Genomic DNA, 13,323 nt, shown 5'->3' on the forward strand with positions numbered 1-13,323 from the left:
TACGCTCCCTCTCCATCTGTTTCTTTTACAAAAAAAGTGTGTTTCTTGTGATTTGTCAGGGAAGTCGATGCACATTTCCTGTAATTGCTCTGTTCCATCTTTGATGTTAGATATTTCATCGCCCCCCCCCCCCCCCCAAACTTTCTGTCTTTTCAGCAGTAAGATTGCTGGTGACCGTTGGTAGAACTATGTTTTGTCTTTCTAGAAGATCTTTCCATATGACGAAATGAGACCAGAACCACCTTAGAAAAACAGACGATCAAATCATTTTCAAATCATACCCTGAGTTCTTCAGCTTCCTTTACTCTGCAAGCCAAGAAGACTCTGGTGACTTTTCGAGGGGTTGTGGTGCAGGTACAAGCCATGTATGCAAAGAAGGTGAAGGTTCTGCACCTCAAACCCCCCACCTCCACTGAGCCTGTGCGACATCCCACCCCTTGCTGGGTATTTGCGAAACTTAAAACCACAGATACACACCATATTACACCGCCGGCAGACTGCCGTACCACGTCACAGGAAAGGTTTGCTCTTCTCACCTCACTCAGTCTGCATTTTATGTTTGTTCCATGCCTTTCATGTTGCTGTTGTTTTTTCATTTAGGCTCCTTATATAACTGCATGATGGGTAAAGAAAAACATTCTATCCACTGTTCATGCAAGAAGGTGTATGTTACCACTGTAGCTAATGTCCCTTTAAACGTTACGGAAATGACACGATCACATCAAAAATGTGATTTAGGCTTGCTAAAATACGGCAGCCTACGTCATGCACCAAACGTTATCCTTATATCTGGGCATGTGCAGATCACACAGAACTGACTATTGTAGAGGGGTCGGTATATAGGGGCAGGACAGAACTGAAGTGTTTCCTGGGTTTGTCCAGTAGGTGTAGATTAGAGGAGAGGCAGGTAAGGATGTTGACCAGGACGATCACAACAGATTCCTAAAGGGCGTGTTTATGGTTCGGCGGAAAAATCAAATGGGAAGCTAAAGTCTGCAGTGAAGAAACTTCTCGCAACCTTTACATATGGAACTGAGATGAGAAATTTGTCTTTGACTTAGTTTTGCTGCAACCAATATGCTATTTTCACCACATTTTAGAGAAAGGAAACAAAACAATGACTTCAGTGAAACTCCTTGATAAATTGTACAAAGAAATAACTTCCTCTCTTTGTCGTTACACAAGTATGTTTATTAGTGATACACAGCAGTTAATTGCATTATTAATTGTGATCAGAATCAGCATCAAATAAAATTCTATTTAAGCCATATAAGTCTATTTAAGCAGTGCATTATTTAAAATTTGCATAGTCTCAGGTAAATTATATAATCATTACTGTGGTCCATCTTAGTCCAACACTCACTGGGTGCAATCAACTGACATTTTAAAAAGACACACTCTACAATCAACAGAGGTTGCAAAAAACAATTCTCCAGCACCAAAGAAAAGCTAATGGGCATGTTAGCAGATCTCTGGTAATGTAGGTTCTCTGTTGATCATTGGCCTGATTCCTATATCTCAAGTTGATCTCAGTTCCTCTTTGGATGGGACTTAAAGTAGGAAGGAGCCTAGATCTTCTGCTTCGCTTCTTCACCTTGCCGGAAAGTCCACCTTCCTGATCCACTGGCCCTGATCATGGGTTTATACAACGTCTGTGGAATTGGCGACCTGCATAGAGTACGTGCAGTGTGCAGACGTCAGGACCTCTCATGAGCGCTGCATGAAAAGAGGTTCAGATGTTTCGTCATCGTGAGGTTGGTGGCCGGCCGATGACATCGAGAAGCGGAATGGCAGAAATACGCGAGAGCTGATCTCAGCCGGAAATAGCTCACACCCTTTGCACGAGAAACACCCAGTTTCTTGTTGCCTTAGTGCTTCGATCTGGTTAGAATCATAGTATGAAAACCATCAGCTCTACAGGGAGGGAAGCCATAGACCTGTCCATGCTCTCTGTTTGCTAAGACACCTTGTGGGTGACCTGACACAGTCAGAGCGGCTTTCCTGATTGGCTGGCTGGGTGCTGAATTCTGTGCCTGAATTCGTCCTCTGAGCTGGCTGGCCACCTCCATTACCATGATCGTTACTCATCGGAAAAAAAGTGGCATTAAAAAGCAAAGCCCGTAGAAATAGAGGCAGATAATGTGGAATTCTGCATGATCTTCTGCAGTGGGATCCAGGACTCACTGCACCCGGATGGATGCATACTCGGAGTGCTCCTCCACAGGGGGCTGGACACAGACCCGGCTCTGGTCTCGCCCCATGGCCCTGTAGTTGAGCGTTGCATACACGATGGTGTTTGGATCCATGTCATCGTGGGCACTGGAGCTGTCCATCTCTACGGCCACCTGGCCGGGCACACTGCCCCTGGTGGGCGGGGCTTCACTGGAGGCCTCCTGCTTCTTCCGGGATGTCTTCCTGTTGGGGTGCTTGTCGTGTACATCATTACCGGAGATTCTAACTGGGTTGGCGTACAGGTTATGGGACTGGTCAGAGATGCTGGGCCGTGGAGATGCTTGGTGCGTCCTCAGTATCACAGAATACTAGAAAGAGAGGGCAGCCTATCAGAATTCTGCAAACACAGTTCGGCAAATCAGGAAATTACATGACTTACATATTAAGTAGCTATAATATTCTGGTTTTACCTGAATACCTGCATCCTCTGCTTTTGTTGAATGATTTGATCCTGAAAGGAAAAGATAAAAGAAAAAGATGGCATTTAGAACATGCAAAATGGCAAGACTGAAGCTGCTGTAAAGTGTAATACTACAGGAACAAGTGCAACACTCACCCTGACATCCTCTTTTACTAAAGAAGCTAATGAGCAACACTATGACAACGAGTGTCGCGATGCCAGCATATATGTAGAGGTGAGGATGGTCCGGGAAAGGGTTCTTTGTTTTAGGTTCTCCTGCTTTCAGAAACAGAAATGACAGCTCATGTAAGGCGACTGTATGCAGCTCACGCTACGTACCAGGATTTTTGTTGCTTTGCTATATCAAAATTAGATTTTCTAAAAAAATTTACATAACATTTTCATTACATTTTTATTTGGAAATAAATGTTTGATTTAAAAGGTTCTTGCTTTCTGGTTCTTACTTGTGTTAGCAGAACTTTCGTTTCCATCTTGGGGTTGATCTGGGGCAGTACACAGATGTTTAGTTCATGTTCCTGTCATGACATTTCCACTAACAGTTTGTCAGGAGGGTAGAAATAAATAAAACATCCGTAAAAATTTGATTTCTTACCTGTGACAGAGACATTAATGTGATGACTGACAATGGTCACAGTTCCATAAACCCCACACCTGTACTGACCAGCATCTCCCATGGACACACGTGTGAAAATCAGGTCTGAGGTGCCGGTATTTGGCTCAGTTTCACTGTATTTCCATTGCATTTTAATGTTGTCTGTTGCATTTACAGTAACGCAGTGTGCAGGACTCCAGAGTTTGCACCATGTAACTGCTGGTCTCGGTTCACAGTGTTTCACTGGACAGTGAAGTGCCACTGATGAGTTTTCCACTGCTGATGCTATGGTGTTCCGTGCTACTCGAATCTCTACAGGACAAACATCATCAAATCCTGAAAGAGAGGAGAAATATCCTGATTAGGCAACAAAACCATCAAGCACATAGATAAGATCATACGTTTGATTTCTGATTATGCAGATATAATGTATTGTCCATTAAACCATCATAAATGTATTGAGAACAAGAAAGCAGATTCCACAGTGTGGTGTGTAAGATACATAAGTACAGTTTTCACTGTCTGTGTGTGTGTGTGATTAGGTGTTTTTGGTCTTTAATATCAAGACTTTCAAATCAAATCATAATCAAACAAATTACTTTTATTTTCACTAAAGCAAGTGAACTAGTGAGTGAAGGTCTTGGGTCTAGAGTTCCCCATCAGCAGTGTAATACGCTAATTAAATACAAACTGTACATAAAACAGTAACTGCACAACTGTATGTGCTGCACATATGCACACAAAAAAGATACACTACACAATACAGTACACACAGCACAAAATACAGTATAAATACAGTATAAATACAGTATAAATACAGTATACCGCAGAACAAAGAGACAGACTCTAGGTGCAATAACTACCAACAACCAGGGATTTTACTAGTGCATTGGGACTGGAGGTGGTGTCCTGGGGGGGGCCTGATATTAGCCAGTGTTCAGCATCCTGGTCACCTGGTGCCTGAGGCTGCAATACTGTCTGCATGACGGTAGCAGGAGGGACAGAAGGCAGCTGGGATCCCTGATGATTTGTGTGGTTCTCCTCCGTCACCATCTGGGGTATGTGGCCTGCAGGGGGCAGTAGCAGGGTGAGCAGAGCGTGGCTGGGCTCCCTGATGGTTTTTGCGGTTGTCCTGCAGCACCGCCTGCTGTAGGTGACCTGCAGGGGTGGTAAACCCCCCCCCCCCCCCCACGATGATCTGTCTAGCAGACTTTAAGTTGCTGGACATATTGCCTTCCAATCCCCCCCCATACGACCCCCCCCCCCACACCGCAATTACACCTGCTGATGACCATCCACATCATAGTTTCCACAGTTAGCATGCAGTGCCTTCCCCGTGATTTGGTATCAGTCCCCTACACGTGGAAAGCAGCAGTCGTGGTGCCGAAGTCTCTCGGTCCTCTTTCTGCAGTCCAGTCCCAGTACGTACGACCAAGCGTGGAACAAGAGTGAAAACTACTTGCTTGAATTTAATACCAGACAAGAGCAGCAGAAGTAGCAGTTTCACCACAGACCTCTAGCTGTGCAGGTGGATTTTTGTTTGTCCTTCCTGTGTTTCGGTAGATTTCCCCAGGGCACAAATTTTTCTTCTCAGAGCCCAAAAATAAACAATTAGGCAAATTAGTTTCTATATTTTGTCTCTAGTATGTGGCTGTACCTGTATGTGTGCCATGTGATGGAATAGTGTGCCATTACTCCTGAATCACTCAGGCTCAGTATTGGATAAGTGCTTATGGAAGGTGGATGGATGGAAGGATGTTGGATGGATGGATGGAAGGATGATGGATGGATGAATGGATGATGGATGGATGAATGGAAGGATGATGGATGGATGGAAAGATGGATGGATGGATGGATGGAAGGATGATGGATAGATGCATACTAGAGAAAAGAGGATTTCACTTGTGTTTCACAATTGTTTAACTTGGTTTAATGTTGCTGTAATTAGGATGCACTCGGAAATCACGATACTGCAAACAGGCAAACAGACATTACCATAACCCAAAACATAATGCATATCGGAAGTTATGCCAACAAACAAATCGAATGATAATCTTCTAAATCTAATTGGCAATTAACTCTCGTTATGTCACCGATGCTTACTTAAGGCTAGTATAACCGAGGGCAATAACATTTAGTAATGCTTTATATTCATAATAAATCTGTTTGAGGCTACGGATCGTTCCACATGGTAATCACAGTGTTTGTGTTTGATCAATTAGGCTAATTAAACTGTGTTAATTGCTGCTGGGTGTAGCTGATGAAACAAACAGACTACTGTAAGTAACATCCAATTTAATGCAAAGTAATTAAATCGGCAGGAATTAAATGATTGTGACTGTGAGATACCTTAGACGTCAATGCAAAACCCACAGAGATGAATACAGATCTGAAAGTTATTTCACGGAATAAGTCTTTCAAAAAACTCAACTAGGCCTACGCAGAGTTTAGGGAAATTGACCATACAAGATGTACGATCCAAAGAACTAACTGATTTTTGTCTTCAGACAGGCTGTGGTTGGGAAAAAGCCCCTCTTTGTATTAAATAAAACATACGGTCGTGAAATTTCACCCATGTGGGTTTGTGAAAGTTGAAGAACATTTACCGTAATCCCCCAGCAGCACAGCTAGAGGATGTGCGCGCGATGGCGACCAAAGCCCCCTCACCAGTCACCGGCAGCTGCGAGAAGCTCCATTCGCTAAGCAGCTTTTCATCTGAACCCTTTAATCTCGCTTTTCCCCAAAGTGACTTTCATATATTATACAACAATTAAGGAACTTATTTAGTCGGTGCATCTTGTTTATTTCCTATCCCTAAAATACCACGCACATTTTTCCACCTTAAAATACCATCAAAAATGTCAATAGAGATGTCAAAGATAATGTGTGTGAGAAATAACTATACACACAGTTTAACAGCTTTTCCTAAGCATAGTGTTACCATAAGTCTTGGTTTCCTCTTTTTGGGCTCCTGTCTGGGCGTCCAGGCGGTTTATCATAAATTAGTGGTTTGTCCAGGTGAAAGAAAAGGCACCAACCTTCAATATACGGCAACCGCTCAGTATCATCACACCTTTGTACCTTTTAAGGTACAGAAATGGACTCTGAGGAACATCCCTAAGGTACAAACAGCCTTAATGTACCATCAATGGTGCAGAAATTTCTGTACCATAAAAGGTACAATTATCTATAGCTAAGGGTACAATTGGCAGACGCTTGAGGGTACAGCCCCAGTGACAAGGTACAAATATTTACCTTTTTTCCTGAGAGTGTACATACACCACACTGCTCACAAGTGACATCATCCTCCGGAAAGCTTTGTCATTTTCTGTTTTTGTCTTCGTGTGAACAATGAATCACATCGTTTGCAAACTTTTGCTTAGCGTGTTGTAACTTTTGTTGAAAAAAAAACTTGTATGCATGTATATTGCGTCAATTGTATGCAGATTGTAAAACCAGAGTTAACTGTTACTCAGCTAACAACTAAAAAGTATTTTATCGCATTTTAATTTTTTGGTAAAAACACGTTTTTCTTCGTTTTTTATTATAAATTACTCGCATGTTCTAACTGTGGCTGTTTGCCTAGCAAAGGCAGAAGCCATTTTTCGTTCCTTTATATTTGTGACATTTTGTGAGTGATAGAACATCCTCTTTTTCGTCTCACCAAATATAGTAACAATAAATATGTTATGTTTATGTGCTTGTGCTGAATATCAAATGGGAAAAGACATATCCTAATTTTAAAAAATATTCAACCTAATATGTTTGACCTCTTGCAATCCCTGAAGATGTAGCTGAATTCTAATTACTAATGTCCATCCATCCATCCATCCATCCATCCATCCATCCATCCATCCATTTTCTTACCCTAAACAGAGTCGCGGGGGTCCAAAGCCTATCCCAGAGGCTATGGGTGCAAGGCAGGGAACAAACCAGGATGGGTTGCAGGGCTCACTCACACACCAGTCACTCACACTTCAGTCACTCACACACCAGTCACTCACACACCAGTCACTCACACACCAGTAACTCACACATGCACCTAATGTACTTAATTTTATTTAGAATATTATGTATATAACGTCTGTGTTCATATATCACCCTACGAATACTAATTGCAGGATCGATACATGATGCCTCATTCAGATTAAGGCCAAGAGACGAGGACAAATCATTGTACATATAGTCTGCATTCACTCTGGACGTGTTAAACAGCAGGCATCGAGAGCCCACCTGGACCCGGTAACAGCACTCCCACAGTCATACACATCACACTCCTGTCCAAATTCTTTTATCTTGTCTTCGATGGTCCCCTCCGTATAGATCGAAACGTCGTAGCTCAGTAGCGGACCTCTGGTCTGCACCAGTTCCTTTTTTCTCTGGGCCATTACCAGACTGAACCAGACACTGAGGTAAACCCTCCATTTACTATCCATTACAACATAATTACTATTGCACTGTTCTTACCAGCATTATATATCATATTCATGTCATACAGTTGCTGTGTAATATGTTTCATACCTGAAGGCACAGTTTTTTTTACTGTGACTTCATATCTTTAGTCTTTGCTTAGATAGTTATTTATGTGTATCTGCACTCTACAGGCCATCTACAGTAACTAGCATCAGGTGCCTCGCGAGCTGCTCCAAGGGCAGATTGTTTGCACATTCAGGGATGCCTTTCCGCAGTGACCCGTTATTTTTTTGCGTTTGGCTTCTCTGATAGCTTTAAGAAGTCTGGCCGTTCTCCTTCCACTTCTCCCATTAGCTAAGCGCTTCCCCCAAAGAGCTGCTGCTGTTGACTTTATTTGTTTTGCTTATCGCACTGTACACTGCAGACACTGCAGACACCGCAGTAAGTGAAGAACTCAGGAAGGCGTCCGTCTTTGTTATGCTGCAAACCATTACATCTGGCACCAGGACTATAAACCCTAGGAAAATGATTTTGATCACGTGTCTTTAGTCATTGCAGTTGTGGCCCTATTATCTATGTCTTTATGCTGCGTGTATTCAGTTGCAGCCAAATGATTTGTTGTTTATTAGGGCAAGTTGCCTCCATTAACAAGCAGCGGAACCTAATAAACGCGGAAATGTATGTTTGCATATGTATGCTTGATATCCATTATATTTAATTTGATATTTATCGTGCTTAATATTATACCATTTATATGACATCATCCTTTATATTTCATATGTCTGTATGTAAGCATAGCTTAGCATATTGTATGTTGTTGCACCTGCTGCGCAAAATGACAAAGATTCAGTCCACAATGCAGAGCATTTAGTGACGATGTCGTCTCTACATCACATCTCTGTCAATCAGTTACCAGCAGGAAACCACATAGAACAATCTCTTGGAAAAGTTTTGGCTAGTCTGATGTCATTTGCAGATAAAAATGAATATTTCTGCACACATTAATAATTTGACGTGGGTAAACTATTAGAGAGATTTCACTCACAGATAGCACCAGTTATCCGGTAACTAAGTCTTGCCTGAATAGATAGTTAAACATCACCGAGTAACCCCCACTATGTACAAAACAAGGCTTTTCCTAATTATTAAAAATAAGCATCCAATAAAAGATTGGGAGAATCCCTCAGGAATCAACGTAAACAAAGATTTTTAGCATATATTTTTACATTTAATGAAAAAAACTAGTTAGCCTTTAACTTGTATAACTTGTGTACCGCGTTACCCATTTACCCGGGTAGACAATGGGTGTGTCATGCGACGGAATCAGGATGAAGGGCTGTTTATGTAACAGCTACTCTACACCAACCCAAACGGGGCTCTTTGTGAAGACCCCCCATGTGAAGCAGAGGGTATCTGGGGTGGAGGTATCTCAGACTTCCTGTTTGCGATGCTCTATACTCCCCTGTATCTTGCCCTATCTGACGGGAGGGTTGTTTTTTGTTCGCTCTGATTGTGTAAACAGGAATCTCAGGTTAATTTATATTAATTTCTAACTAGATGCTAAAATTACCTAATTTTCCACGATGCTTATGATAAATCTCCCCAGATGTTTTCTACTTTTTTTTATATCACTTTATCATTGCATAGAAATTGGTTCTTGTCAAGGTTGCATAAACTGTTTCGTTTCGACAGTAACCAGTAGTCTCAAAATAGCAAATGATTGTCAGCATTGACCCCTTTATTACTGACCTCAGCGTTAAGTGGTCAGTTCTCCAGCCTTTTGTGACAAACCGAGAACACAATAATAAATAAATCCACAATTTTTGCTCATTACATACATACTAAATCCTTTCACCAAATTAATCTTATTCATATTTTAAACGTCGACCTTTTTAAACCTCTGTGTAGTTATGAAATCAAATCCAGTTAAGCTGCTTGCGAAATTCTGCCCCCTGGGATTTGAACTATGTGGTATGAACGGAAATAAAAGATTTTATGGTTAACTTGAAGCAAATCTTTACACCTCTATAAAAATTCAGACCATCAGAAAAACTTACCGGAGATTCCACGATGCACACAGAGCAGCAGGAAAAATAAGACCAGGTGGGTGATGTCTGGCCACGGATTCTCCATATCAGAAGCTGGGGTGTCCTGCCTCCATCCACCGGTGATGGCTTTGAGGACCACTTCACTTCAGTGCTGGTAAGTCACCCCTTTAGCTATTAGACTGTGTGTGTGCATGTGTGTGTCGCTCAGTGAGGATCCAGCATTTTAGAGCTACTGATGCAGAGTTCCTCTAACCTTCAGTTCTGACGGTGGAAATGTGTGGTTCAACCCCCTTCTCTGTCACTCTAACATGTGGTTTCATTTCCTTCACTCAAGCACTTCCTCATTTCATAAATTCATTTACCTGCGTATGTGTATGTTACATTTAAAACTAGTGTTAAAGTTCACGTGGTCACCTTCACTCGTGTTAAAGACTCTGGCTGTGCGGCGGTCCTCTGCACTTCACCATGTGGAGATATGACTTTAGCGTAACACCTAAAGCAACATTTCAGGAAGTGGTCTAAGGTTGACCGGCAGAATCAGACATCAGATGCCGGGAGAACCCATATCTCAGGCTACTGGCGACCAACATAATATCACCGTGCAGGAGTGACACGTTCCCTTGAACCGGTTAGAAATGTGCTTTTCGTGTCTCTTAATTAGCCATAGCGTGTGAATGTGTGTCATTTGTGTCCAGCATGGGGGGTGTTCCACTGCCCTTGTGACCTGTGTGCGAAGGAACAGGCGCCAGATTCACCGTCACCCTGCACTGAGTAAAATAAATAGATGGATGACATCACAGTTAAGGCATGCCGCATTAACATTGTTGATACCTAGGGCTGAGAATTGGAAGTCACGGGCCTGCATGTGATAATCTGACATTATGTCAGTAAGCTATATCATATGGGGGAGTTTTAGGTTGTGACTCATAGTTATGCGGTCAATCAAACCAGTGTAGTGTATTGCTCTGCCATGGTCTTGTGCGTGTACAGGGTGAATCAGTAGTGACAGACTTAAAGACAGTGACAAATTTCTAGTAGTAGCAACCTGTCTCTCTCCCCACATTGATTAATATTTCGTGCAAGAAAGTGATTTGTTAACACGCAATCTCACTAGTAGCTGTTACTGATGCTCTCGCTGGTAGGTGTCATCGATGTTCTCTCTGGTAGGCATCAATGACTCTCGCTGGTAGGCATCAGTGACTCTCGCTGGTAGGCATCAGTGACTCTCGCTGGAAGGCATCAGTGACTCTCGCTGGTAGGCATCAATGACTCTCGCTGGTAGGCATCAATGACTCTCGCTGGTAGGCATCAGTGACTCTCGCTGGTAGGCATCAGTGACTCTCGCTGGTAGGTATCAGTGACTCTCACTGGTAGCTGTCATTGATAAGGCTGATGATAATGCCTCAAGATGATGATGTCCAACAGACGACTCGCTTTCATTCTCTCCTTATTCTTGCTTCACTGGCTCATGCTATCAAGTCCTAAACACTTCACAAGCTGACCACTTTAATTGCTAACCACTTCATACGCCGACTCCAGTTATCTAATAACCACTTCACGTATGAAACCTTTCACACGAACCTCTTTGCTTCCCCTAGACATGTAGCATTCAACAAATAGTCATCGCTTCCTTTTATAACATATTGTGAATATTGCTACGTGCTGTCAAGAGGTCAGTTGTCATATTTTCATAGTTTCGCGTGCAGCCTGTCTCAGCCTATTCGTAATTTTGTCCTGTTTCAAGATTTGTAATATAGATAAAATGGAAACTAAATATTAATTATGCAAGTATAAGTGCATCCGTTTCTTTTTAATATTGGGCCAAGTCACAAATAACCAGTTCAGCTTGTATCAGATAATCGAACACCCCACGTTCATCCAAATTGACGTACAATGCAGTCTTACCACTAAGTTTAGCAGCACTGATCCAAATACACACAAAATATATAGTAATTCATTTTATATTCATTCATAAAGAGGGCATGTCGTTGAAGCTCTGCCAAACACCAAAAATCGATAATACCACCACAAGTTTTGATTTCATATTGTGCTGGCCAGGAGCCCAGCTCACAGCAATGTTGTAGGTGAAGAAGACAAGTCTCCGTGTCTTTCAGTGTGCATGGCTGATAATCATGATTTCAAGGACGGTGTGAAGCTCGGAACGTTAGGATGCTGGGCCCTTAAGCAAAGCCCTTAACCCCCCCAGTTGCTGCAGTTACTGTTTAATCCAGCTACTTTAAAAAATTTAATTCTGTAACACATGAAGGCTATTAATAAATATTCGATTTATTAATCATCAAGAGGGAATTACATTAAAGCAGCAACACCAAACATCCAATAGGGATTGGCCTATTAAATGCAAAGATTAAAAAATTGTTTGCAGACTTCAGATTAATTCTTGTGCAGGTTAAATAGTTTCCTTCTCAAATGGTCTCAAGAGCATTCCCCTCAGGCTGAAAATACATATTCAGGATTTAATTTAGTACTTAATTCCTGAGACTGTGGCTTCGCATCCCATATGTTCTTGGGTTTGCATAGATTTTCTCCTAAAGTCCAAAGATTTAGTTTAGGTTCAAGAGTGTTTCTATGACTATGTGTATGCCCTGGTACCCTGTCATGGGCTAGTACCCTGTCACAGCGAGCGATACAGAGTGCGTGCTTAGATCAGTCAAAGGAAAAGTACTGCCGAGAGCCAAATTGATTTTTCTTTCATTTTCTTCATTTGGTCATAGTGAGGCTGTGAATCATTTTAAAACGGAAAAAACTGTAGCCCGTAGTGTGGCTTTGTCACCTAGTAAATCGTTACGGGTCTGGCCCACCTGATTTTCTGTCGGCCCACCCACGCTTTGATTTCTGGCACTTCTATGAGTCACAGGGATCCCACACTGGACACAAAACGCATCAATATATTTATTCCTATGACGTACTGTTTTGTAATTCTATCGCGTTATTGTGTAAATGTCTCCCTCTCGCGGAGATAATATAGAATACACCCCATGTTGTTGTATTATGGTAATATTGGTTATTGTAATTAGACAACTCCGCATTCATTTTGTTTACATTTCACTGAATTGGCACACGTTTTATCCAAAGTTATGTATATATTTGAGAGGGCCAGACAGCACCCGGAACCAGCGACCATACGAATAGAGACACAGGCAGCCCGCTGAACCACATATACATACGACCTTAATACCTTGGTCGACCTTAGCATGTTTTTGGACTTTGCGTGTGCGAGGGCGGAGAACCAGGAGGAAACTCCACAATGACATGTAAACGAGCCAGGGGGGAGATTGGAATTCCGGTCCCAGGGGGTGTGAGGCAACATTGGTAACCACTGCAAGAAGCATATAATCTATCAAATTTCAATCTGTACAAAAATATGTGGAAACGTTGCTTAATGCTGTTGTTCTGCAAGCTGATCATTAAAGCCCCTTCTCCCCACATTAAGCCACAGTCAGGACGGAATACTAAAAATGTGAAGTGGCTCCAGGCTGGTAAAGGATTTAGAAATGGACGAATTCTAAAAGCATTCCTATTACTTAGGCCACTTAAAAAATGGTTCTCGTCCCCTCCCGACCCGCCGAAATGCCTCCGACCCGAATTATTTTTTATTT

At 42.2% G+C, this 13,323-nt stretch overlaps 1 protein-coding gene across 6 annotated transcripts; it reads right to left on the reverse strand.

Annotated features, from left to right (window-relative positions):
* Positions 1 to 1,169: 1,169 nt before the first annotated feature.
* On the reverse strand, positions 1,170 to 10,356 carry LOC125743061 (B- and T-lymphocyte attenuator-like). 6 transcript variants are annotated; one of them, XM_049015722.1, is made up of 7 exons: positions 9,716 to 9,991; positions 4,199 to 4,312; positions 3,246 to 3,581; positions 3,097 to 3,135; positions 2,789 to 2,908; positions 2,643 to 2,683; positions 1,170 to 2,540 (listed from the first exon to the last, which is right to left on the reverse strand). In XM_049015722.1, exons 1-7 carry the CDS (start codon positions 9,789 to 9,791, stop codon positions 2,181 to 2,183), a joined length of 1,086 nt encoding a protein of 361 aa, XP_048871679.1. In that variant the 5' UTR covers positions 9,792 to 9,991; the 3' UTR covers positions 1,170 to 2,180. The 6 variants fall into 6 exon arrangements, with proteins under 6 accessions (XP_048871679.1, XP_048871671.1, XP_048871662.1 ...); XM_049015714.1 differs by having other exon boundaries at positions 2,789 to 2,911; positions 9,716 to 9,990; XM_049015705.1 differs by having other exon boundaries at positions 2,643 to 2,908; positions 9,716 to 10,005.
* Between the last annotated feature and the right edge of the window lie 2,967 nt (positions 10,357 to 13,323).

The sequence above is a fragment of the Brienomyrus brachyistius genome, chromosome 1, assembly GCF_023856365.1.
Source record: "Brienomyrus brachyistius isolate T26 chromosome 1, BBRACH_0.4, whole genome shotgun sequence".
Classification (NCBI taxonomy): domain Eukaryota; kingdom Metazoa; phylum Chordata; class Actinopteri; order Osteoglossiformes; family Mormyridae; genus Brienomyrus; species Brienomyrus brachyistius.